General features: G+C 36.4%; 1 protein-coding gene across 2 annotated transcripts in view; it reads left to right on the top strand.

The window, feature by feature from the left end:
• MIA2 (MIA SH3 domain ER export factor 2) overlaps positions 1-25,954 on the top strand; it is a 42,854-nt gene extending 16,900 nt beyond the window's left edge. For both annotated transcript variants that reach the window (XM_087747247.1, XM_009474465.2), the window contains 22 exons: positions 1,872-1,893; positions 2,021-2,109; positions 2,504-2,575; positions 3,322-3,432; positions 3,764-3,835; positions 4,247-4,351; positions 7,912-8,034; positions 8,607-8,730; positions 9,522-9,568; positions 9,765-9,855; positions 11,143-11,281; positions 13,238-13,339; positions 14,678-14,738; positions 15,074-15,109; positions 16,077-16,144; positions 16,875-16,957; positions 17,320-17,451; positions 19,369-19,521; positions 20,943-21,074; positions 23,839-23,915; positions 24,336-24,561; positions 25,394-25,954. In XM_087747247.1, the coding sequence (XP_087603373.1) occupies positions 1,872-1,893; positions 2,021-2,109; positions 2,504-2,575; positions 3,322-3,432; positions 3,764-3,835; positions 4,247-4,351; positions 7,912-8,034; positions 8,607-8,730; positions 9,522-9,568; positions 9,765-9,855; positions 11,143-11,281; positions 13,238-13,339; positions 14,678-14,738; positions 15,074-15,109; positions 16,077-16,144; positions 16,875-16,957; positions 17,320-17,451; positions 19,369-19,521; positions 20,943-21,074; positions 23,839-23,915; positions 24,336-24,561; positions 25,394-25,545 (2,217 nt within the window). In that variant the 3' untranslated portion in view covers positions 25,546-25,954. The remainder of the gene's footprint in view (positions 1-1,871; positions 1,894-2,020; positions 2,110-2,503; positions 2,576-3,321; positions 3,433-3,763; positions 3,836-4,246; positions 4,352-7,911; positions 8,035-8,606; positions 8,731-9,521; positions 9,569-9,764; positions 9,856-11,142; positions 11,282-13,237; positions 13,340-14,677; positions 14,739-15,073; positions 15,110-16,076; positions 16,145-16,874; positions 16,958-17,319; positions 17,452-19,368; positions 19,522-20,942; positions 21,075-23,838; positions 23,916-24,335; positions 24,562-25,393) is intronic.
• The last annotated feature ends 291 nt before the right edge of the window (positions 25,955-26,245 follow it).

Genomic DNA, 26,245 nt, shown 5'->3' on the forward strand with positions numbered 1-26,245 from the left:
TCTGAAAGTGAAATTGAGTAGTCTGTTTTGTCAAGACAGTAAGTGTTTGCGTGTGTACTGAGTGACTGTTATCATTAGAGGAAGCTCAATGAAACTCGCTGTAGACTATGAAATGTCTACAACGTCTTCCTTTTTACTTCTCTTTTTAATTTCTGCACCAGACTTTCAAAGTCAGCCCTTAAATTATTTTCACAAGATATAGAGGTCTTCCCTAGGGCATACGTATTGCTGTGAGTATTGATAGCTCTGCGACTGCCCTGGCTATAGCCAGGCCAGTTCAGGTCTTTCAAGGTAATTGTAAGCAAAAGCAATCCAGATGGATCCCATCAAGGGAGGCATTTTAAAACTCTTTGGACAGTGACCTTGGTTCTGTTTATTGGAACACTGAACCAATTTTCCTGTGCGCTGTTTGTGAACATGCTGATGACTTTGAGAAATGCAGTACTGAAACTTTTTAATGCACAAATCGGGTTATATTTTTGAGGTAAGGATTGTCTTCTATTGTGAATAAGAAAGGATATGAATAATAACAACTGCCTACCATGCTCTCCCTACTGATGAAATGGGGCTGGTGTCCATAATTCACTAATCTAAATTTCTCCCCATTTTTTCATACTGTTAAATAAACAGAATGCGATTTTGGTGGTAGGTGTAACGATGCTCATGTTTGAAGGTAGGTTGCATAGCAGTTTAGTTTTTCAGATATGACCAACTGCATTTTTAGGGTTCTAATATCAACTTAGATCTGGAAAAACGCTGCCTTATTGTGCATCAGCGATTCAGATTGTCTGGAAGGGGATCTGTATTTGTATAAGTTCATGTATCTATAATTTGGATCATTCCTTCTGTTTTCTAGCAGCATCCCTCTAGGTGGTATGAAGGAGGTTTCAGCTCAAATCAGTCAAGCAGCAGCTCTAATATTGTTTTCCTCCTGCACATGTCGCTAAGGCATTAGATATTACAGAAGTTATTGATAGCTTTTTCAGTCATCCATAATTAGAACCGCTCTGACTGCTCTTTGAAGAATTAATGGTTACTTACTTAAAAGTAATGGGGTTTGGTTTTTTTTTTGGGGGGGGATGATAGGATAAGGTGTGCTTATGACTTTCTTCCCCTTTTTCTATTACTTGGACTCCTTGGCCATCCCATGGCTTTAAATGAGGAGAAAACAGGGAAGACCTGAGGGATTCATTGTATGTTAGGCACGTGATCCAGGCCCAGCCTTGAGAGGAATGCTGTGTTGTAAAGTTTTTGTGTGTTCAGCCAAGGTCTGCTTCTCCTGTCCAGGCCATTTGTGAGAGATTTTGTCCCGCAGTTTGTTAGATTTTGATTCTAGGGCACTAGACTCCACGAGGCAGCTGCTGGTTTGGCACTTCCCACTGAGTTGCATCTGGGCAGGATGCCCATCGAGTAGTACCCTTACTGCAGCTCTGACTGTTACGAATTATAATGTGTGGGTTTTTTTCCTCGTAGGAAGTTAAGTCTGAGCTGGCACATGGAGCTTCTCCCTCCCTCCCCTTTCCTACTCTTTTGGCTGTGCATGTCCGCTGCCACTTTGTGTTGGCGGTCGTGGTTATATGATGACTATACAGAGGTGTGTTATAAAAGTGATTCAGGTGAAAACTAACCTCCTTTCCCCTCTTCTCTCTGTTTAATTAGAGTGGGAGAAGGACAGGGCAAACACACAGACATGGAGGGCATAAGAGCAGAGGATGCAATTGCCCATTTTTAACAGCAGCCTGTATTTATATTCCTTCTTTTAAGTTCCATGGTTAAACTGATCGTGGAACTGCAGCTTAAAAGATTAGTTTTCAGATACTATGCAAGAGTAATTGATCAGACATTTTCAGTATTTATTCTTTTTATTTCAGGTTAGAAGTCGACTTTATGTAGGTAAGCTTATTTTTCATACTGTTTCTTTGGAGTATGACTTTATTTTTTTTTTTATTCTTATTCTTTTTTTTTTTCCTCCTTTTAATTATTTGGATGTTGCAGCACTTAATTGTCTGTCTTTTTTTAGGAAGGGAAAAACAGCTTGCCAATAAAATTGCTGAACTACTTGAAGAGAAATGCAAAATTCTTGAAAAACTCAGCCTTTGCAAAAAAGAGGTAATGGTCCTCGTTTATTGCTTTCAGATGTGTTGCAGAAATGGGCTCAATTTATCAACTATTTAAAGTATATATCTAAACATAAGATGTTTAAAACCTTTTAAAGTTATTCTTCAAATGCTTTTTCCTGACAGTGCCTTTAAGTGCAATTAAGATGTTAGCAAGTTCAGCCTTTAACTCTTAACACGATATATTTCACTGGAAGCAACTTTCAAACGTCTTTGTTTTATACCACTGGGATAATCATCTAGGGCTAAGGCTTTCCTGATTTCCAGCAAAGTGCATTTGTGAATATGTGGGTGGTGGCTGTGTTTCAGACTAGAGCATCATAAATTAATGCTATTATTTAAGCAATTCTTTACATACATTCTGACATAAAGTATTTCCTTTTCAGTTTGAAGATTTAGAATTGTCTCTGAAGGATGATAACATTATGAAAGAATCAACAGACACGTCTTTTTTTGAGGTAAAAAGATAAATGGAAGTTGTTATTTCTACAATTTAATGCACTGTATCAGGAAAATGCTGCCCATATTAAAAACAAACAAACAAAAAAAAACCCACACCAAAAAAACAACAGAAAACCCAAAGCAAACCCCCAAAACCTTAATTGTTTTAATTGAAAGCATTGTTATTTTAGTCCTGGGTTACTGAAAATGACACAGAAGCGAGGCATTTAAGTTAAGAGAAGTTTTTGTAACAATTGCATTTAAAATTATTGATACTAGAGCAAATGGCATATTAGACAGTATTTAATTTTTTAAAAAGTAAATTGTTCCTGTTTCTAAGGGAGAGAGAGAGAGAGTAGTGCGTGAAATATTTTTTTCTCACATCTGATTTAATTCAAATATATTTTATAGGCTGCTGGAGCATAGTTGTAAACAAAAATTACCACTACATTGTTAGTATCCCCCAAACTGAGAATATATTTGTAAAAGAGTTCCAAAAAAGTGAATCAAATACCTAACGGGCTCTATAAAATTTATGTAACAAAAAAGCAAATAGGTGTATATCATTCTGCACCTCACATCCTATAGAGCTAATCGTTACAGGTTTTGTTAATGTGCAAGAGTCTCTAGAGTACTTTGAGATTTATCCTTGATATGGTGAAATTTGTTAAATGCACTTTGCAGTCATATTTAAAACATACTTGTGTTCATATGTAATTAATGTCAAATGTTTTATGTTAACTGTCAAAACAACTTGATTTAGGAAATGCATGAAAAACTGAACAAGTCAAACTTGGAACTCAAGCAAGAAATAGAGAATCTAGAAAAAGAACTGGAAGAAGAAAAATCTAAGCAATCAGAAAATGATAACTTGGTAAGAATAAATAGAATCCTGTCTTTTTTTTTTTTTTAGTGAAGAGTAATAAAATCCCACAAAAAATTCTCTGTGGAGAAGACAAACAATTCTCCTTGGGTTTTTTGAAACAAAAACGACATTTCCCATTTTATCTCCCCTCATACTCCCTGTATGTAGCATATTAGAAAAATGACACCCATAAAGGAAAACACTCAAAAGAAGAAAAGCTGTTTTCACTGATTCAGCAGTAGAACCTTCTCAGTTGGAAAATTAAAATAACTTTATTAATTGCCTAGACCTTTTCAGTCAAATCTGTGGAAGAAGCTATATGACAACTAATAATTTTCAGGTGGCTGAAGTTCAGAAGAGAGTGGAGTCTTTAGAGAATGAAGCAAAATCTATCCAGTCACAAATTGATGAGGTATGTCCAATCTTCATGGTTTCTGTTTTCAAATCTTTGCAATTTCTCTGTTCTCCATGTAGTTACTCTTTTAATTTTTTTTCTATTAAGGGTGCAGAAATAATATGCTGTGTAAACCAAAAGACTTTGTAAGGCTTAGTACTTTTGTGTGACTTGATTTAGTAACTTCGAATTTCATATAGTGATTGCCATTTATTGGGAAGTACAGTTACCTTGTCTTTTATTTGCCTTCTTACTCCACAATGATATATAGTGTTGCAAAACAGCAAAAACTGTTGAAATTCTAGGGAATGTGAGAGTACGTATGTAGCACAGCTAGAAAACCTAAGAATAAGTCCGATGATACCGTCATGACCCCACTTATATCTTCACCTATACGTTTAAACAAAACACTTTTTTTATTTCACTTAGGCCAAGTCCACCCTAAAAGTATATGAGATTAATACAGAGAGACTCAAGACAGCCATTCGAGATGCAGTAGATGAAAACTGCCATCTCCAGGAAAGTGAGAAACAGGTAGGTTTTTCCTAGTTATCCTTAGAGATACTGTATTTTCTTATACTCTGTAAATACGATTTCTCCAAGGAGCTCACCCTCAACGTGTTAATACCCCTTGTGTCTTCTAGTAAATGGAATGAGGACGAGGATATGGCTTTAAAATGATTTTATGTTGGAATATCTTTGTCTAAAATAGTCCTCTTTTAAAAGAAATTTAATAATTGGAGTTTGTGGAGAAACGTGCATAGAGTTCCATGAGAAAGAGGGCATGTGGTAACACAGGACTAATAAGAATTTTGCTGAGACCTGGAGGAAAGCAGAAAGATTTCAGCAAGTCCACAGCTAAGATCCTTTACAGAGGCAGAGAGAAAATGCATGCACTTGATCCAGAAAACAAATGAAAATTAAGAAATTGCAGAGTATGCAAAAGACAGGTAAAAAACTTATTGTAGTACCACTATAGATGAATTCATGGAAAGTCAGGTAAGTAATATGAAGGGACAAAAGACACTGTTACTTCCCAGATTTTAGCTGTTCATTTTTCTCAGTGCTGTAGCCATATCCCAAAGAATGCCTGATTATTTTAAAATGTTCAGCATATGCAATAGTTGTCCTGTGCAATAACTACTTTTACAATTAAATTATTCTATTTTTTTTCTAACAAAAAGATATTCTCTCTGCCCATTAAATGTTCTATGGAATGTTTTGGGGTTGTTTATTTGTTTTAATGGATATGTGGTTATTTTCCTGTCTGAATGATGATCTCTTTGTTGTCTGAATAGTAACCTGATAGTTACCTTGGGGTGGGGGGGTGGGGAGTAGAAGTACAGACCCGTTGGTTTTTAGCATTCTTATAAAAAGCTGGGGAGTGCTTTAGTCCTCTCTATCAAAACATTGTGTATATCAGACTTACTTATTCAGAAAAAAGAAAGGTTACTGGAAATAAAAAATATTCTGCAGGAGGAATATTTCAGTTCTGCCCAACTCTTATCAGTAAAACTTCATATTTTTCTCCAATTTTAGACGGAGTATATGTTTGTGACTACAAAAAAAAAAGGAAGACAATTTTATTAGATGCTGTGAGTGGAGAAACAGTATATTTGGGTGTTGTCACTGTGAGATGAAGTTGCTTGAGAATTGTTTCCTTTCAACAGTCTTTTTTGTCTAATCTATACATGCTTTTTGTTTCTGTGAGGAGGAAGAGTCTGGTCTCGGTGCTTTATTTCAAATGTGACAGTATACTTATGTACTGCTTCTCAAAATTTATTACATAAAGTTTTAATAGAGAGGGATTTTTTTTTTTTTTTCCTCTGGTAATTTCTTGGGTTCAAACATAAATAATTCAATTATTTTTGTGTGTGTGAGAAGAATCTTCTTTTTCTTTCCTTTTATTAAAAAATAGTATCTGTGGTAAGATAATAATAAGCGGTGACAATTACTCTACATTTTATAGGCAATCATTTTATATCAAGCAAAACCAGGAAAAAAAAACCAAAACAGTAAAAACAACTCCCGGGATGTAATTAACTTGCCACGTTCCTAGATGAAAATTGGGTTTTTTGCATTCCTTCCAGATAAGATAACCTGGGTAAAGTAGCTCCTTAACCACATTATTTAGGATGAATTACTGCACTTTGTTGTTAACTGAGCTTTGTTGCAGTTTTTAGTAATTTGAGAACATTTGTGTATATTGTATTTTGCTATGCTTTTTAGAAGATAAATAACCTAATAAGAGTTGATGGAACCTGATAAGGAAAGAAGAGAAAGTATCTGCTTTGCTTATTTGTATTCTCTTTTATGAGGTGGTTGTAAGCATGTGAGTTAGTTTGCTATATTAGAATATCCATATCCCTTTTTTATTTTTCTTTCTTACTTTTTTTTTTTAAAGATGGAATTTCGCTTATGCTCAAAAGGTAACAAAGGTGTTATTTGTTCACAGAAACTAGAGTACTTTCTTCCTCTGTCCATTTGCACTAATCGGTCATAATCTTCTGGCACATCATAGCTTAAGCATTATAACAGATGTGCTGTCTCAGATTTATGATGTGTCAGAGAGAGGATTGGGCCTTTTAGTTTGAACAAGGGAACTGTTAATGAACTCCAAACTTTCAATGCTTTGGTTTTTGCAGGAACATTAGAAATATATATTGCTTTAGCTTATTGCAAATCCTTGCTATTTCTTATTATTGTAATTCTTACAGGTATATAAAATCATGTCAATTTATTTTCTCTTTGGCTTCATGAAGAAGGAATCTCTTAAGTTCAGCTTCCTTTTGAGGATGACATTTAATGATAAAAGTAGTTGCCTGTGTACGTCTTCTGAGCAGTATTAGCATAAAGAGTATTTTTGTTTTATCTGTAGTACATAGTTTGCATGATGCTGCAAATTCATACATGGCTTTTACTGCTTGAAAGGTGTAGTTCTGCGCCAAGTGGGGTTCATCCAATTCTAGTCACATACCTTTTGTTTTGTGCCTTCTAGTTTATCTTTGATAAGTAGTGCTCGCTTGTCTATTTGCATGGCAGTTCCCCTGTTTAACTACCATTTTCTGGTTTTTAGTATAACTGGCTGTTACGTTCTTGTTGCTCAACCTAGTTACTCCTTTCTGTACATTAACTGCTTTTACATTGGTTGCCTGTTGTGCAACTTTAAGCAATATTCTTTTGACAGACACTAAGACTTTTTTTTTTTACTGTACCCCATGTTTTGTACTGCATGTTTTGTCTTAACAGAAATTTGCATCAGTTCAATTTCGTTCTCACAATGTGAAGGCGTGTTTTAATTAGTTAATATCTTGCAGTGGTTATTTTTAATGAACTGGTGCTTAAGTGTACTAATCCCTTTACTGCTGTAAAGTATTTTTGTGAAATGAGGTTTTACTAGGGGATGTCTGTAAAATGTAACCTTGGAATCTACCTGTCTTTTTAGTTGACCACAGTTAATTACTGAGATACATACTAGTAGGTGCTGATTACATACAGTTGCTGTGACTTTCATTAACAGGGAAGGTTTTTTAAAATAAAATTGAAAAATTACTTTTAGAGGTATGGAGGAGAGTAGGAAAAATAATACAGTTTTGCAAGTCACGTGAATCTAAACAGCTGTCTAAAAAGCTTCCTGGTTTCCCTTACCTCACCAACCTCTTCTAGGTTGAAAAGACATGGGTGCAATTTCAGAAGTGTGTGTGCATATTGGGGAATGAGTGTTCTCTCCGTCCATTTCCCAGTGTTTGTAGCTGTTACACTATTTTATATGCATTGCTATTGTCACATCAGGGTTTTTAAACTGAGCGGAATATTAACTGAACTGTTCTTATAAATGTTTCAAAATATCCTAACAACTAATTACAATGGAGAGCTATTGCAGCTAAAGCAACTGGACAATAACATAGAAGTCTTATTTTTCAGCTCTCGAGGTTTAACCGTCTTGTAGTCTCTCTCTGTTAATTCTTAGTGATGAGTGAGAGGTTAAAATTCTGCTTATGTATAAATAATATACATAACAGGCTCAAGTGCTATACATCCTTGATTCTTGGTTGTAATACAAAATCATTCTAATCTGGTATTTCCCTTTTTAGCTTTTACAAGAAGCTGAAGGATGGGGTGAACGATTTAGCGAACTAAATGAACAAACTAAGATGTCTGAATTGTCTAAAGCGGATATAGAAGAAGTATTGAAAAACAAAGAGAGTCAAGTCAAGGTAAATTATGACAGCTAGCATTGAATCAAATTATTCACACTGATGCTAATCATTGAGTTCCAAGAAAGTCTAACAACATCATCTTGTCTTAATATGCATTAAGCTGTTCTGGGTTTTTGTTTGCTGTCTCCATCCTCTAATGTCTTGTTTCCTGCTAAGCAAAAAAGGTTGCTTAGCAGCACAGTGGAGCAGTCTGATAGCCTTGGAAGTCAGCACGTTAAATAAGGAAAAACTCTTTTAGCTCTGATAGAGTATTTGCATTTTTTTTTAATTTGGAGCATGGGAGTTGGGAGTGTATTCTTACACGAGCGTACCTTATACACAAACCCTGCTAAAAGCATGCATACTTGGCTACCTGAAAAGTCTTCACAGGGGCACACCTGTTGACCTGCAGATATATGTTGTAATAGAAAAAGTATCAGACATCTAGAATCCTATATATGGGGCTCACTTAATCTACTAAGGGAACTAAATAAAGAACAGAAATCCTGAAGAAGTAACTGTAATGGTAACTACGTTCTCATTGCTTATATTTATTTTACTGTTTGTGTTTTGTGTGGGCTTTTTCTTAGTCGCTGACGCAATACTTACTGAAGATGAAAGACTGGAGTTCAGCAATAAGAGAAGATGATGATGCTGAAGATAATCACTGGGACACGGATATAAAGGGTGAAACGGAGAATGGAGAGCATTTAGGTATGGCTTGTGTAGCTTCTCATCTTAAATATTAATTTAATAGATGTTTTAGAAATACAGCTTCAGGAAAGTTGAAAGATCAGCTTTGTAGAAGTTGGATTTTCAAAACTCACCCAGTCTTATTTATGTTGGACAGTTAACTGATGCTTGGATGTTTCCGGAATAAGAGCCTATGCTACTATTGAGCAGTGTGTGGATATAGCTGAAGCATATCATAGAGCAATGTAAAGCCTCGGTGCTCAGTCTCTTGCAAAATGGCTTTAGTCTATGTTAGTATTAAGTAGTGATTCTGAAACATTTTTAGGTGGAAACCTTGCTTTCATTTCTTCCTGAAGCTCCTCCCAGCAGTAGCACTGTGGGTCCTTAGAGCCTAATTTCTGCTTATGCAGGTGTTCCTTGTTGCAGGCAGTATGGTAGCAACTGCAATCCGATGGGCGTAGATGTGGGTCCCCTCAAAACAGCAGCACAGAAGAGCCTTTCTTCCTCCTTTTTCTTGCTGCAGCTTCTTTTTATGCTGGTGCTGATTATACCACAGGGCACAGCCCAGTGAATCTTACAGTGTGTGTATTCGGTATCTCACCTCTAACATGAGCATTCCGAGTCTGATCGATTGGCAAACAAAGCACTAGAATATAGGCATCCCCCCGCTTCCCCCCCTGCAATATGCTATGCCTATCATAGTATGTTGGGGATTGCTTTTTTATAAAAACAAAATAAAGTAATAGTAGCAAGCTCTGTCACAAGCCTTTTTGTGCTTTTTATGTGATGTATTATTCTATTCTGTCTATCAGATGATCAGCAAAAACGAACTGTAAAGAAATTGATCTATGCTGCAAAGGTATGTGATTTTAAGAAACTTGTGGATGGAAGGGGGGAAACTAGAGGGAATACATGCAATTTTTATGATAAGTTTAATTGCATATAGATATCGGTATCACAGAGTTCAGCATCTTTTAGCGTTTAGATATTCTTCATGCAAACAGTTTCTGGTAATCTTAAAATGCTTGTTTGTTTGTTTTTAATTTTGATTGTAGTTAAATGCTTGTTTAAAGACCCTGGAAACGGAAAGAGATCAAATGTATTCAAAGCTGTCTGATGAAAATAAAGTTAAAGGAGAACTTACAGGTAATTAAACGTTGTTTTGCCTTTAAGATGAATAAGATGCTGCTTTTGTAAAATGGTTTTGCAGGCTGTAAGTATTACTTCTAGTAAAAACTGAATTAAGTTTGCATTAATAGCTCTACTTGATTTTTAAAATGCCTGTTTAAGTTGCTTAGCTAGTTTAAATATTTTATTTTAGAGGTAAAGCAATTAAAGTGTAGTGATGTATAATGGTTGCTAAAGCACCATTTGCAAATTTTGTTGTACTCTGTTGGAGCGTGCTGTAACTGTTAAGTTATAGAATCTTAAAATACATGGGCAAAGTGATGTTAATAAGTAAATAATCCCTTCTTTACATAATTTCTGGACATGAAACAGTGGAGTTGTAATCTAAATTTTAAAACCATCTGTTAAAAAGGGTAGCTTAATTGTAATTAGTTTGTAATGGGTGCAAACTCAATACTACTTAAAATCCAAAATACTGCATTTAGACAATTGAAACTAAAAGCATCTTGCTCTGTTTTTTTCCTTTGTTGTGTAGGACATACTGAATTAAACCTTATGAAATGAAAAAACTGCCACTTTAATTCAAATTAAAGCCTGTAATTAGCTATTGCTTTCATAGATAGCAGCCAGCAGAGTAGTCATCGCATTTGGCTATTTGTGCTTTGTTATTTGGGTGATGAAATGCTCTGTAAAGCTGTATTTTTCAGTTTTTGATAGTCCTTTAAACTGACTCTTTGTGCTAGTGTGTGTTCCAAATTGATTGTAACTCTGTCCCATAAAGATATTCATACTTACTTGAAGCTTTCTGTGTTTCTTGAAGAGAGGCATAGGAATAGTAAATAGGAAAAGAAACATGACTGATTTTAATTTGGAAAGATAAAGTAGTTTGACAAATCTGAGTTATCCCTTCAGGCTACTCAGCAAGATCTTGTCTGAGTAAATCTGCAAGAGTATACGATGGTACTGACTTTACTCCTTTAGTAGAATATTTACAATAATAAAAGCCCTAAATGAGAATTTATATTGTGAATTACAAAACTGCATTGTTGTCAAAGAAGCTATACAATTTGGAGCAAAGGCTAGATATACAATCAGAGCTGCGCTTTGTCGCAGGTAGAGAGGATATTTGCTGGCTTCCTATCAAAAGAAGCAATACTGCTTCTCAATTTGTATGATTCATTGAAATATATTAACATATTATTGCTTATATTATTAAATCAACAGAGGATCAAAGGTTTTTACAGACTTGATTTTAATTTTGTAAATTGTGCATTGTCCCAATATAATTATCTCTAAATTTGACAGAACGTATAGAAAACCTTCAAAGTGAACAAGCTTCCTTGCAGTCTGAAAATGAACGTTTTGAAACTGAGGTTCAAAAGCTTCAGCAGAAACTTAAAGTAATGACTGAGCTTTATCAAGAAAATGAAATGAAACTACACAGGTGCTGGTTCCTCTTTTTATGTTCAATTCTTACTGTTTGATTTGAAGGTAATGCTTTGATTTGGGGGGGCTGAAAATTATTGAAAATTTGAATACTGCTTTCCAGAGTTTTCTGAATTGTGAAGACCCTGTTTCTGAATTTGTGAAGACACCTTCACGTACATTTGTGATCACAGTAATTTTATAGAAATTGTTTCCGTGAAAGTAGTGGTATATTATTTTAGGATTTTCACAAGCAAGTACAGAAACAAAGATAAAACAAGAAGTAACAAATTTTTAGTCTATGAAATAATGTGGGTAAAGTTGGAAAGCTTGGTTTTTGTTTTTTTTTTTTTTAAATTAAGATATGATGTAATATAGCTATCAATGTTGCTGAAAGATAATCAGTAGCTGCTTTAACTGTGAGGTATATTGTATGTAGTAAAGAGAGCTAGTAATGTCAGCAGAGAAGTGTTGCTATATATAAAACTAAGCTTAGAGTTAAAACATGGACGAGCTAACTATTATCAGTAAGCAACATAGAACCCCTGTGAATCAGGGTTTCCCCACCAAGACAGACAGAATATGAGGGCTGTACTATCGGCCTCACAGTCGGGGTGATAGTAGGGATTGTGACTTACTGATTGAAATCAGAACTGTGCTACAGGCTAGAAATAAAGTTGATTGGGATGGGATTGGGCATGTAGTAACCTTCAGAAGTGTGTGTGTGTGGATGGGGCAGGGAGGGAGCAGGAGTCATCATTCTAGGGCATAATGGTAAAATTACAGTTTTACTAGCCAGAAATTATTTCTTCAAGGAGTAAACATAATCTTGAAGGCAGCAAGAGAAGCAGCACAAGTCTTGATCCTGTACTGAGCAGTATGCAGGACCTTTTTAAAGAATTACTTTCAATAACCTGCTCTGTAATATACATATTTGTATAGATATTTGGCATCCTTGTAGATGCAACAAAGCCCAGAAATCCACTACATTAACATTTGATTTTAAAAAAAGAGGAGGGTGGTGGGGTGGGGTGGAAAGGAACCTGTTAAAAAGAAGCTATGATGGGCAGTCAGAAAGGAAAAACGTTTGCAGACTGTGTGGATGATCTTTAAAAATACCACATTGAAGCTCAGCAAACGTGTGCTGCTTATCAAAGATTTTAGAAAAGCCAAAACAGAGTGGGGAGAAGCTGGCGTGATGAGATAGCAGAATAAAAGAGGCTATTAGTATTAACAAGGCATCTTTTAAAAAGCTAGGCATGTTCAAACAAGGGAAATAGAAAGTGGGAAATGAAGATTGAGCAGAAAAGAAGTTTAAATCATGTCCAACAGATCCATGATTTAGACAGTTTGATAGCTAAGGACTGCTGATTACAGGAAAATGACCAGTTTATCCATTGGGGGCTGTATGCAGCAGTAGTATCCATTAGTGTTCTGCAGAATTACCTTGTGCATATTCTGTGGTCTGGAATATGTGTTTTCTCTTTTGTAATGCCCAATAAGGCGTAAAAAAAGAGGGATCTGGAAAGAAATGTTTTTTTAATAACTATTTTTGCTAGTAACAACCTTTTTCTTCTCTGGAAAATTACTTTAAAATGTAAAAAAGTACCAGAACAAATCACTGAAAGTTAGTGTAGTTTGGGTTTTAGTTTGTTTGATCTGAATTGTGGCTGCTTTCCTCCCCCCCGCTCCTAATAAAAATATTCTTCGGGAATATGGATTGTCTTGTAAATTCCTTTTAGGAATAGTGGTAATCGAGACATTTCATATAGAGCAGTTAATGAACTGAATAAACTAATATGAATACAAACTAGTGCTATTTATGCCACTTCATATGTTGCCTATAAAACTTTATCTGAATAAATATCATGTACTCTTCATGCCTAAAAAATTTCAGAAGTTTTTCTTGACAGACCAACTACAAAATTGTTGACTTGAAACAGAACTAACCACAGTTTTTTGAATTTGCTTAAAGGAAACTGACAGTAGAAGAGAGAGAACGCCTACAGAAAGAAGAAAAGCTTTTGAAGGTAGATGAAAAAATTAATCACGCTGCTGAAGAACTAAACAGCTACAGGTAATTACAGATTTTAGTTGCTGTAATCACTTGTTCCAAAGTGAACAAAAGGCAATAGAGAATTAATAAAAACACCAGCATAAGTGAATGTATTTTCTTCCAGTTTCTTTGTTCTGTGTGTGTGTCTGTTATATGCTAGTTTGTGTGTAATAATACACACTAAGGTAGTTTTTGCTTTGTTAAATAATTTGGGTATGGAAGATCACTGGCAACTTTTCTTCCATTAGAATGCTAATTGTATTGACATATATTAGCTTTAATGGAATGGTAGAAGTGGGTCTCTAATTAGTTCCCTTTACTGAACAGAGATAAAAATACGAAGTTAAGAGAATGCAGTGAAATAAATGCAATGTTCAGTTTTCCTATAGATCCTAACATATTTATGTTGTATAGTTATAGTATTCTATTTCTGTATTTCTAAGCTTGTCAAATAGTACTGTTGTTTAGAAATTCTTTACTAAAATACTGTGATGTGGCAATATTTTCTGTAGTTGTTTTATAACTGCTTTGCTCTGTTTTGCGTTACACCAATGGTGTACTTCTGGTTTCTTCCTGTGGTTTCTCAAACTATGGCATAATTCCTCAATCTGTAATGTATATTCCCCGTCTTCCTTCAATGTTTATGGGAGTATTGACTCTAACAGAACGATACTGATCAACAATGCTTCCTGAAGAGTTAATTAGATAAATTCTTTCTCTAGAATGTAAAGTTCTTGTAGACATTCTTCAGTATTCATACAGGAAGACAGAATTTGCCCTTCTTGATTTACGCAGACCATGAACTTTGTAGACATCTTAATTTTAAAGAGAATATTAGTATTGCAAAGGGAGTATACCTAAACAATGAATGTGTCTTTGTCCCACCCACTGAGAGAGTATGGAACCTAGAGAGGCTGTGCACAGGGCAGCTGGCAGCAAAGGTGGCATCGTGCTTTCTGTGGTCTTGAAATAACTTCAGTGCAAGTGACTGTCCCTCAGGACTGACAGCATGATGCTCCAGCCACATTGGTACATTTGCTGAGCTGGGTGAGGCTGCCTGTGAGGGCACAGGTGGAGGAATATCCTTTATATTGGAAACATCACAGACCACTGAAAAGTTGGGGAGATGTTGGGGTTTTTGGTTCTGTTCTTTTGTTTACCATCCTGTTTGCACTAATCTAGGGCCTAGAATTTCCACTGCTACTGTGATTTTTATGTATCCCATGGGCCTAAGTGACAATACTGTCTTTTGGATAAAAAATTTTAATTATACCTTGTGTTTACCATTGTGTTTACTCTATTTAAAATTACTTTCCTCAACATTTTATTACAATGTCATAAATCCTTATTTTGTTACAGACAGCGAGCAAAAGATCTTGAAGAAGAGCTAGAAAGAACCATTCGTTCTTATCAGAATCAGGTATGTGCTTTGTGTTACTTGCCATCTATGCCAAGTAGGAGGGATGTTATTGCAACTGAAATACCACTTTCAGCTAGGTTGTGGTACTGTATTTGGCTTGGTTTTGTTGGGTGTTCTTTTTGCGTTCCCCCCTGCCTTTCTAAATGCCATCTGGTTTTGACTGACACAATTTCATAGCACAGATCACCAGATAACTTTATTAAAAAGTTAAATTTTAAGTTTAGAAGCCTCGTTATAAATTATCCACAGACAAATTTATGAATAAGAGCATATACTCAATCTTAAGTTTTCTTTTTTTTACATGTATAATGATCTAATGAATCTCTCTTTCACAGATTACTTCACATGAGAAAAAAGCTCATGATAATTGGGTAAGTTCCAAATATTGAATTTTCTGAACTCTGTGCGTCTTCCTTTTCAGTTATTTGAATAGCTTGCTTTATCACTTTTCTGTTTCTTATTAAAAACAGATAATAAAAATTAACTCTAACCTGTCACCTTTAAACATGCGGATTTCTTGCAGAAATACACAAAAACACGTTAAAAATACTGCTATCATATAAAATAGTTGGAATAATTAAGACAGATACCTATGAGCACAGTAGAACCATATTATAATGTTATTTGCTATAGCAGTACATCTGCTGGAATAACATGTTACTATTTAACAAGTGTGTGACATTTTGCTAATAATAAAAGCTTTTGGCCTTGTTTCAGTGCCATTTTAATATTTTCCCTGGATGTACTTCACTCCTTTTATCTACTAATAGAAGACGTTATGTCCTGTGAGAACAGTATGTTCCATTGACAGCTTCCTAAGAATGCTTCTACCAAATCCATTTTTACCTTTTTTTCTAAACAGGAATCTTTAAAATATCTCCTGACTAATACATTCTTCAGTTTCACAGAATGGTCTGTATAAGATAGAATCATGTTAAAAGCTATGGTGCTTCGTGGTCATAATTTTACAGTTTTTAACTATAAGATTTTAAAATAGAATTTTCTTATATGAAATTCGAGACTTTAACTCTTGTACATATTCTGTAGATGCTTCAAAGCAGCTATAGCCAAAGAATTTCATTTCTGCAGTTTTAAGAACCTGCAGGAAAGCCATATCATTCCTCAAAAATTTGGGTAGTAGAGCTGCTCATGTAATTTGGTGACATATGTGAGGATCTGTTTCATATGCTTTATACACAAGTCATATCTTGTGAAAATACAGTCCGCACGCTTAAGATGGAAAAAAGAATGTCTTGGATCTGGGACCTGTGACATATATGAAGCATTTAATTAATAAATAGCAATATCTAAACATCTGATTTTTGTCCCTCCCCAAAGCTGACAGCCCGAGCAGCTGAAAGACATCTCAATGATATAAAAAAAGAAAACGCTCATAACAGACAAAAGTAAGTGCAGTCCTGATCTAATTCTAAACAAATGCAATTTGGCATGTGAGTATGTTTTGGATTTATGCAATTTGGTGTTTTCTAGACCTGCGTTAATCCATTGTGGACCAAACAGGGCAGAGGGAGCACAGTGTTCCATTGGAGTTCTGACAGAAAGGGAGTTATTTGAGCATTCCTGTAATGATAACATGCAAGGAAGTAAAAATTTAAGAACTATGTAAAGTGTTGAAATGTTTCAAGAAAGAAGCAGAATGTAGTACTAGAACTCAAAGGTTTTGGGGGTTTGTTTTCTGTTCGTTTGCTTTAATTAGGTATGTATCAACCAGAAGTCATGGTTACCTTATGATTTTACAGCTTATCTCAGAAATTAATACTGAGCTAACAGATCAGGTGGTGGTGGTTGTGAGGAACCTTCAGCTGTGAAGTTAACTAATCTTTGGAATGCAGTTTAGAGTACTCATGAGAGTAGTGTCATGCTAGGAATTGTGACATCTAACGTGCCACTTCAGCTTCTGAATTACAGTTTAATTACAGCAGCATAGAGAAATACTTTCAGGAATTCTTAAGTTCAGAGTTCTGTGACATCCTTTGTCTTTTTTCTTTTTATTTAGGGAATAAAATACCTTGCTTCATTAACCCTTTAAGTAGAAAGCCTAGCAGTAAACAGTGCAGTCCAGTAAAACTTTTGCACTTATTTGTTATTTACTACTTTTTTGTTGTCTATTTGCAGATTAACTGAAACAGAATTTAAACTTGACCTTTTAGAAAAAGATCCTTATGCGCTTGATGTTCCAGTTAGACCATTTGGCAGAGGTACAGTATTGAATTGTAAAATAGAGCCTAATTGTTTTGGTTTATGGTTTTGTTTTCCAAGACCACACATATGTAATTGTTTGAGAACTATCTTGGCCATGTGTATGTACAAATAACAGTAATTTAAAAAAAATAATTGGGTCATAAGTGACTCTAGGTCACGTCGAGTATTTTGTTGAAACTAAGAACATTTGTAGTATCGATGAGAGTAGACTGGGAATATGATACACATGGTAATTAGAGCACAACTTTCATTTCACATATACAATTTAGTTTTAAACTTCACCTGAGAAGTTAATTACTTTATACAGTTTGCTAAACTAAATATTGTGAACTTGAGTATTTTGTTTTAACTGTTCCAGAGCATTCCCCATATGGACCCTCACCAATGGGCCGGCCTTCATCTGAAACAAGAGCTTTTCTTTCCCCTCCAACTTTATTGGAGGGTCCTTTAAGGCTTTCACCTATGCTTCCAGGTGGAGGAGGAGGAAGAGGTACAATTCTTAAACTTGAAAATATATTTATTCTGGATTTCTCTCTCCTCTACTATAAACCTGTCACACCTTTTCCTCTTGCTGGTGACAAAAAGTATTAAAACAACCAATTCAATATAAACAGTTAATTGGACAAACTCTTCCTGTTTTTCAGCTTGCTTCTAAAGCTGTCTAATGTGTAACAGTACAATGGAAAATGTAGTTGGTATTAGTGCGTTGGTCAGAGGATTCACTTTAGAAGCATAGATTGAGAAAAGTGAAAAGCCAAACTTTATCAGTCTTGTTTTTTTTCTCGGACAAATGGGGTTCTGCTGAAAGAAACTTACGATTTTAAAGTAAACAAAAGTGATTAGTTTTCTGAAGAAAAAATGCTGCCACTTCCATCTCATTGGTCTACAGTCAGTGAGAGAAGGAAGGGGTACCTGCATTGTCAAAAACACGAGACAGTTTTATTGGGGGTCATGATACCAGAAAGTTACTGATCCAGTAAATTGTTTTCCTCCCTTTGTTCTAAATCGGAGGCAGTCATTATATGTGGAGACAGTTTCTTCCCTCATGATAAAAGGGACCAGGAAGGTTGTGTGTAAGGAGTAAAATGCAGAGACTGAGGAGTAGGTGAAAGCAAGCCATGGTGTCATGGGTTGTAAGGGGAGAAAAATACTGTTCCTTCATATTTTTGATGTTGATGGAAATAGCGTAGAGAAATACTAGAGTGGAGTTCAGCATCTTTTACAGGTAATATAGAAGCTACTATTTAATTTACTACTACTATTACACCCGTTGAAACCTGTACTTATTTCATGGGAAGTACATCTTAATGTCTCTTCTTATAAGGATTTCACTAACCAACATTTTTAAAACACCAGCATGGACTATTTATTTACTTCAGTTCTTTGTAAAAAGCATATCCAGGTGCATATGAAAGTTGATTCATTTTCTAAGTCAGAAAAAAGCTTGAGATTGAATGTTCAACTGTAGCTATACCACGTACAAGCAAAATCATACTTGACTATTTGTATAGAGACAGTAAGTAATAAAACTGAGCTGTCCAATGTATCTTTAAATTGTAGCTCAGCTGTTGCTGTTGAGGAAGAGTAAAAATTAGATTTCAGGATGCAGTATTAGCAAGGAAAGAGACTATGCAAAGGCATGACTACTGCCAATTTCACAATGGAACACTAATGTAACTTGGGCAGATAAAGTAATGTTTAATGTTTAAGTAATGCCAGCTACAGTGCAATTATAGTGCTCATCTTACTTTGCACAAGACATGAAATGGCTTCAGGTTTTAGGTTGAATTTTAGGATAGAGTATTAGAGAATGATACCAGAATTCAGTATTTCTGTGATTTTTCAGACCAAATCTATTTTAAAGGAAGCTTGCAACCCAAAATCACTCATTGTTACAGTTTCTCTTGCACTTGGTTATGTGTTGACCTGGTCTTCTCTTATTTTTTTTCTTGAATAAAGAGTTAGAAAGAACCAGAAGAGCATTGAATGTAATGTGGATATTTTCTTACAATGAGGGCATTAACTTTCAGTGTGCTAATGTTTAGTTTGATTAGCAGCAGGTTTTTTAGCACTGAGAAGATTTATTGTGAGGGCGCAAGTTTCTCCGATTCAAATGAACTGAAACTCTTTAAAATGATTTTTTTTTTTTTTTTAAATTGCAGGTACTCTAGATTGCACTCTTGTTGAACTAAGACTTTTTCATTCTAAATAAACCTTTTAAATACTTCTAGTAAACATAACTGGTCATCAGCAAACAGCTGGAGAGTCCTGTGGAGCCATGCACCTCTCATATCTTGACAGTGTTGGCATTCCATGATTTATTTTACTATTTTCAGACTTAATGAAGAAAGCCGTAATAGAGGATTTAAAATACCTGGGTAAATAGCTATCTGATTTCTTCAATTAGGATCCAGAGGACCAACTGCCATGTATGAAGCTGGTAATGAAAGAGGAGAGCCGAGTTCTGATAGATTAACTGATCCCCACAGACCGCCATCAGATACTGGATCCCTGTCCCCTCCTTGGGACAGGGAACGCAGGATAATTCTGCCTCCACCAGGTATAAAAATCTGCTTAGCTACTGTATCTATGGAAAAATGGAGTTACTGACTTGTGTATATATTTAAGTATTTTTTCTTAAAAATATGAAATATTTTCTTGGAGCTGCATATGTATGCAACTGCACTGAAAAGTTGGTGGTTGTTGTTTGTTTGTTTGTTTGTTTGTTTTTTAATAGTAGGGTTTTTCCCGTTCTTGAATGGTGCGGTTCACTTGCAGTTCTCCTATGCTGTCTTTTAAATGTATATTGGTCCTAGCAGTGTACAATCAACTGTTCAGTTTCATCATTTTAGTGGGGGCTTTTTTAGTGCATCAAAAGACCTGTCTAGGCTGGACAATTAACAGGAGATCTGAGAAAGTAAAAAGTTTTAATGGTACATTAGCCTTAAATAAAAAAATAAATAGAAGCTAGCTAATGTTGAAAAATACTGTGTGGTGTTTTTTTTAAAAATACACGAATAGCACAGGAGTACCATGGTACAGTCATCCTGTTTGGTACGTATTTTGATGTTGATACTGCTTCTTTGATAATTAACAACAAAAATCAGTCTTCACTCTTACTTCTTCAGCTAAACATCTGTATTGCACACTATTAGTCAAGGAAGACAGAGATGAATCAAAGAGGATACTATTGATATTTCTAAAGTAAACAATGCAGGGGGAAGGACAACCTTCCCGTATACCTGTAATAAAGAAGCAAAACTCCTACAAGTTAAAAAAAAATAAATTAGGTAAACTACACAGATTAAAGCACCTCAATTATTAGATACAGCAAGCAATATTGTAGTTGCTACATATCGGTGTGAAAGCCCGATTATAAAACTCAAAGTCCACTCAGGATGCAGTTTCTCATTTGCCAAATCCAGTCTATTGACAGGGTGCTGCAGAGGGGTAGTCTTGTTTCCTTGACCCGAGCTGTGTTCTTACCCCGTCTTTGCACTTGGATCTCACTGATGCAGATTGTCTTGTAGCTGCATGGTTGCTAGATCTGATGCAAGGAAGTTGGTGGAAACCCATTACAGCACTATGAAACACAATGGGAAACAGCACTTTTATCTAAGCGTGGCTTAAAATGTATAGTAACTGGCTTTGCCTTTGACCTTCATTGCTATGCTGAACCTTTGTTTCAAGGCCCCACTGTTTATAACTTAGGAAATCATAACTTCCAAAATTCTACTGTATGTTAAACCAAAAATCAATGAACTTTTATCTTTTGCAGCTTCTTAGAAACGTAAGCTGTAGTACATACTTGGTGGGATTCCTATGTTTGGGGTTTTTTAAGATTGTGTGCTCACCCTGACTAATAGTCACTTTGGATATTTACAAGACATAAGATATTCGGAGAATTTTGCTGGTCTAAAATTGTATGGAATAGGGGGAATAAATATTCACTGACCTGTTCTGTGATTTCTTCAATGTTAGTTGAGCCTTACACTGATCCAGTTCTTCCTCCTCGAAGACAAGAAAGATTTTTCCCCAATCCTCCAAATACTGGAAGACTCTCTGGACCAGCAGAACTACGAACTTACAACATGCAGTCTTTTGATAAACCAGGTGGGAATTACTTCTAATATCTAATATACTCGATAATACCAAATGGAGAATCTCAGTATAAGTTGACTATATGTAGTAAGCCATGGTAAGAGGACAACTTTATAGCTACCACAGACCCGATGTTCCACTGTGGAAAAAACATTTTAATACTTGCTAGCCTTGATGCAGTCTTTCCCTGTTACCAACAATAGCAGTCTCTTCTGTCAGGTGGATGGGATTCAGTGAATGGTAGTCATGAGGTATTTTGTCCACCTTCACTGTTCCCTGTGTTAACTATTCAGGCTTGGCCTTGAGTCTGGTTTGGCCCCTCCCAGGAGGCTCACCACAGCATTAAAATATCAAACACCTTTACTTGCATTTCCATGTCACATTTGGTAAAGTTAGAAATAGTCAGTAAGACTGAAAGAATAACAGCAAAATTTTCAAATTATCCACTGTCTTTGCGTACTGAACTAAAAGGTCCTGAGGCCTCCTCAGTCAAACTGTTTACGGTACTTGAAGCTTTTTGTAGTTCATAGTGCAGTTGCCCCCAACTTAATCACATATTTTACGGACCCAAGTACCATTTGTTTTAAATTGGCCAATTATGTAAATTCTAGTTTGTGATGCTTAGCAACAGCCAGAAGCTCAGAGGCAAAGTTTTGGTGACTTAAACCTTATCACTGAAACAGTTTAAGAGCTTAAAGCCTTAATACTTATTAAACAGTTTTCATCCTTATTTAATGCCTCGTAAGTCACATGTGTCTGAGTCATCGGCTAGGTTGAAGCCATTAAACTCACAACAGAAACTTTTGCCACCTGGTATTCAGTTACCCATATGATTAGTAGTAAGTTGCCATCTTTGTTGCCCAGTTTCTGGTGATAGGAGAGAGAACCTTTGTTACTTGGTGTCCTAATGTGAGAACTGCGAATGCTGCATTCTGTTTCCGGTTTTACAGGGAACTGTTCTCTACTGGAAGACAACTCTGTTCCTGTACAGCCGCTCACCTTCCTACCCCCTTTCCCAAGCCTCTCTGCATTTCACTTCTACTTTCTACTAGTTTGTATTCCACTGAGGTCTTTCAGCATCCAGGTGCTAAAAGACTGAAGGACAGGAGAAGTGCACTGTCTTTGCACTCATTTCTTGTATCCATTTTTACCCTTTTCTTCAGCTGCTGGCAAACAACAATAAAAAAAATTAAGAAGCTGTATTCAGTTCTTGGGCAGTTCAAAACCTACTTAATGGAAACAGGGTTTTGGATAACCTTGCTGCCAGCATTTAGCAGGTTATTAAGCATATGTGAGTGTTGCTTTTTAGAGGCATATAATTTCACTAGACTTGGGTGAATATTTGTAAAAATAGCAACAAAACCACAACAAATTAAAAAAAAAAACCAACCCACCCCATCCAGCACATACCATCTGACTTCACAACAGCAACCTGTCTCACAGTACTGAAATCAAGGCTCCAACTCTAAAGAGTGAATGAGCTACACTTTCTCAGCAAGATGATCAAAATGTTATTTAAAGTGAACAAAATAATATGCGTTTTCCTAAGCTGAGGTGGCTAAAGCTACAAAAACTTTAAACTTGAGGCAGATACCTGGAGCAGGAAACTTCTTGTCAGAAAGAAGGGTTAAAGCTTGATAGAGTTTGTGAGCAACTCTATAAGGATTTGAAGTGGAAAACATTATGCAATGTATGTATCAAGGCATGATATTCTGTGAAGGTCAGCGAAAGCAGGGCCTGCTTGAAATGTCATGTAATTTTAGATTTTTTTGAGAAGACCTATCTGTTCATTGAGAAAATAGCTTTGTTTGCTTCAGAGGAGAAGTAGTACAACATGTAGATGAAAAATCTGTCACTTGTTAGAAGTACTGTTTTGGTCTTGTGCTTTTTAATATTATCATCTTCATTCAGGCAGAAGTGTAAGAAAGCAGTATTTTTCAAATCTCAGGTTTGCTTTGACCTTTTTGGTTGTTTTGTGTGTGTGTGTTGTGGTTTTTGTTGGGTTTTTGTGCTTTTTTGGTTTTTTAAGAAAGGAGTACATTTAGTGTATATATTTTGTATATTTATATCCTGTCAGATTCTCTTCTGACAATTCCTTTTAATATTTTTCTCCAGTTGTTACTGAAAATACTTGTTCTCAGGGAAATATAAAGGTAAAAACACTGAAGATCCTATTTATCTCTTTATAAAGTAAGCACAGCAAATATGAGGATCATTATTCTTATTTCTGGCTCATCCAGAACTGATGTAAGTTCTGAAAGTCTCCTTGATGTGTAGCAACTATGGAAGGAATCAGTTTTTGTCAAACTTGAATAGGATTGCTGTCGAGCTCTATGGCAAGAGCATATCACAGTGCAGTCATTCCCAGAGTGGGACTTACCAAAGAAATAAAGTATTAACAGGAGGGAGGGGAAAAACGGAACTACTACAGTAACGTTAAGATGTATCACTAGGAAAACGCACTTTTAACTTCTGAAAAAAGTAGAAATACGGAAGAAAAAGCCTTATCTTGATACAAGAAACTTTGGTAAAAGCTGCAACCTTGTAATTCATGTCCAACCTGTACAGAAGTTGGAGAAAATACTCGGGCATAGCTTTGTGTTCCTCAGTTGTCTTTCAGTCTGCTTGCAGAACTGGTGCTTGATGCAGTGATACTTCTTTTTTTTTTTTTTTTTTTCCTTGCCCTATATATTCTGATTGCAGAAAAAAAATACTGAAATCGGTGGTGGGGAGAAGGAGGTCAGCACTGAATAACTTGTTTATCTTTTGGATACAGATGGACAAACATCTTCAGAAAATAGCCCACAAACAGAACCAAGTGGAAATGGGATGAAAGATCATTCTAATGTTAGCGTAAGTAGCTACACAGACACTTGATTGAAATGTGCTTTAATTTTCTGCAAAATATTTAGGAAAATTTGTCCCTAGTATGTTGGTCACATATCGCACTGTGCAGTCCACACTATAAAATTGTATGTGTACTTGTATCACAGCGCTTACTGTCTTGTGAACTAATTCTGATGCGTGACTCCTGTAGTCCCTGTTGAAAATTAATTATAACCCAAAAGATGCAACTGTGGTCAGGCTGATGGCCAGTGAACATCGATAGCCTTGCTCAGGATTATGCCATAGCTAAGGCAGAGTTGGAACTAGCTGTTAGCTGGTGTGACAGTCTGCAGCAAAGTGGGCCTGGTGGGATTGGAGATGTTCTTGATTGGAATGTCTCCTTATCCCTTACTCTAAGGTAACTCGCCTGTTTTCATTGTGTTGCAGAACTCACTGCCTGATCAGTCGCTGGCATCTGAAAGCGAAGCCATCAGTTCAGGGTTTGCTCCTCCACCTTTCCCTCCAGTCAGACCCCCGTTGATGCCTGTGGACCCTAGAGCACCTTTCATGAGACGAGGACCTCCTTTTCCTCCCCCTCCTCCTGTTGGCATGTATGGACCACGCGAATGTTTTCCAGTCCGAGACTTTGGGCCTCCACGCCCTCCACTGCCAAGTACGTAGCTTTTGTCAGCGTTTCCTTCAGGGTGATGAACACGAGTGCTTTGTGCAGGTAGTGATTACCACACTGGGTGAACACCAAGATCTTTATTTGCACATACGACGACTTAATTCAGCTAACCGGGAAGATTGTTTCTGATGAAGGCGAACTGCGTCGTACGCTTTCTTCCTCACGGTTGCTTGTATTGATAACGTTTTTACAAATACTAGCTTTGGCTGGAAAATAGACACACACACACTGTTCAGCATTTAAAGGGTTCTTTTTTTGGGTAGGAAAGCAAGTAGATGCTTACCTTAATCCTTTTCCTCCTACGAGGTTGCATCATACATAAATCTTAGAGTTTCATCCTTTAGCTTTGAGGGATGCTGGTGTCCATACAAAGACATGCATTTGGGACGTACTTGTTAATGGTTTTTCCTTGGAGTTTGCATTAGTGGAGCAAGATACAAGTATGAGACTGAAGGGCTTCTTTCTGCCTCCTGCTGTTCTCTGATTAACCTGTGAAGAACTGAACAGTTATCTTCCCAGGTCCCTGTAAGGTCCCTGTAAGGTATGGCAGCCGTGGGCTGCTGCAGCAGACCAAAGGTGATGGTGGCAGCAGCAGCCCATTACCAGGCACTGACTGGTGGCTGCTGTGAGCCAGTTGCAGGTAACTACTGAAAAAAGGGATCGTTTTGTCTTCCCCCTTCCTAGTGTCTGTGTCTCTGGAGCATAGCCCCTAACCTAGCTCTGCTTCCTGTTGTCTGTGTAGGTGGGGCAGGAGGAGCAGGTGTGCGTGTGCGGTTGTGATCGATATTTTAACTGCACTGCTCTGATTCTCTCGCAGTAAGAAATCCATTTCCAATGAGATCTTATCCTCACTATCCACCTCAGCGACCGGGATTTTTGCCTCCACCGCCACCTCCTGAAAACAGAGTCGAGCCACCTCAGCCAAATCCATCAGCTGTAGAGCAACCAGAACCCCAGCAAGAGACTTGACCGAGTCATTTGAGTAACGTGCAGAACCGTTTCTGTACTCTTCTGATGGCGTTTTTCCTTGCGTTAAGTAACCGTTGTTACTTAGGTATATATAAACTACTTTGCTCAAATTGAAGCTTAATAGAAAATTCTCAGGATAGTATTTTGTAAATAAAGAAATAACTATGAATATTGTGAATAAGTGATTTCCATTGTACAATAGTCATTTTAAATTAAGTATTTCTAACTTGAGTAATCTCTTCAGAGGTGTATAAAATTAAATCATGTGAACCATATTTTAAAAGTCCAGCTGCTTGGTCCTTGGTTAGCTGTACAGGGAATCTCTGCATGCCAAAAGTGATGCTTGCTGCTTTACGAATAGAATGTGAAACCAAATTGAAACAGTTAATAAAAGTCTACTGCAAACAAAGGCACTGTCGCTGTTCGCATGGTACTATAGAAGGAGTTGAAGAGGAATTCGTATTGCTCCCTACGATGTACATACTCTGTTAACGACCTCGGAGGTAGTCTTTCAACTGTCAAACTGATAGTGTGGGCTTGTGTTTTACTGAAGATGTGTAGATGGGTTTTTAATGACATGGGAGGAAGGAGTCAGAGCGAAGCGATGCTTCAGCACCACCCCATCCTTGCTGTTGAAGAGGCACGTCTGCAGCAAATGAATATTTATTGTCTCAACGTAGATTCAGTTTAATAGTCTTCA

This window comes from Nipponia nippon, unplaced genomic scaffold, assembly GCF_047370975.1.
Source record: "Nipponia nippon isolate SJK-2023a ecotype South Korea unplaced genomic scaffold, ASM4737097v1 scaffold_11, whole genome shotgun sequence".
In the NCBI taxonomy this organism is placed as follows: domain Eukaryota; kingdom Metazoa; phylum Chordata; class Aves; order Pelecaniformes; family Threskiornithidae; genus Nipponia; species Nipponia nippon.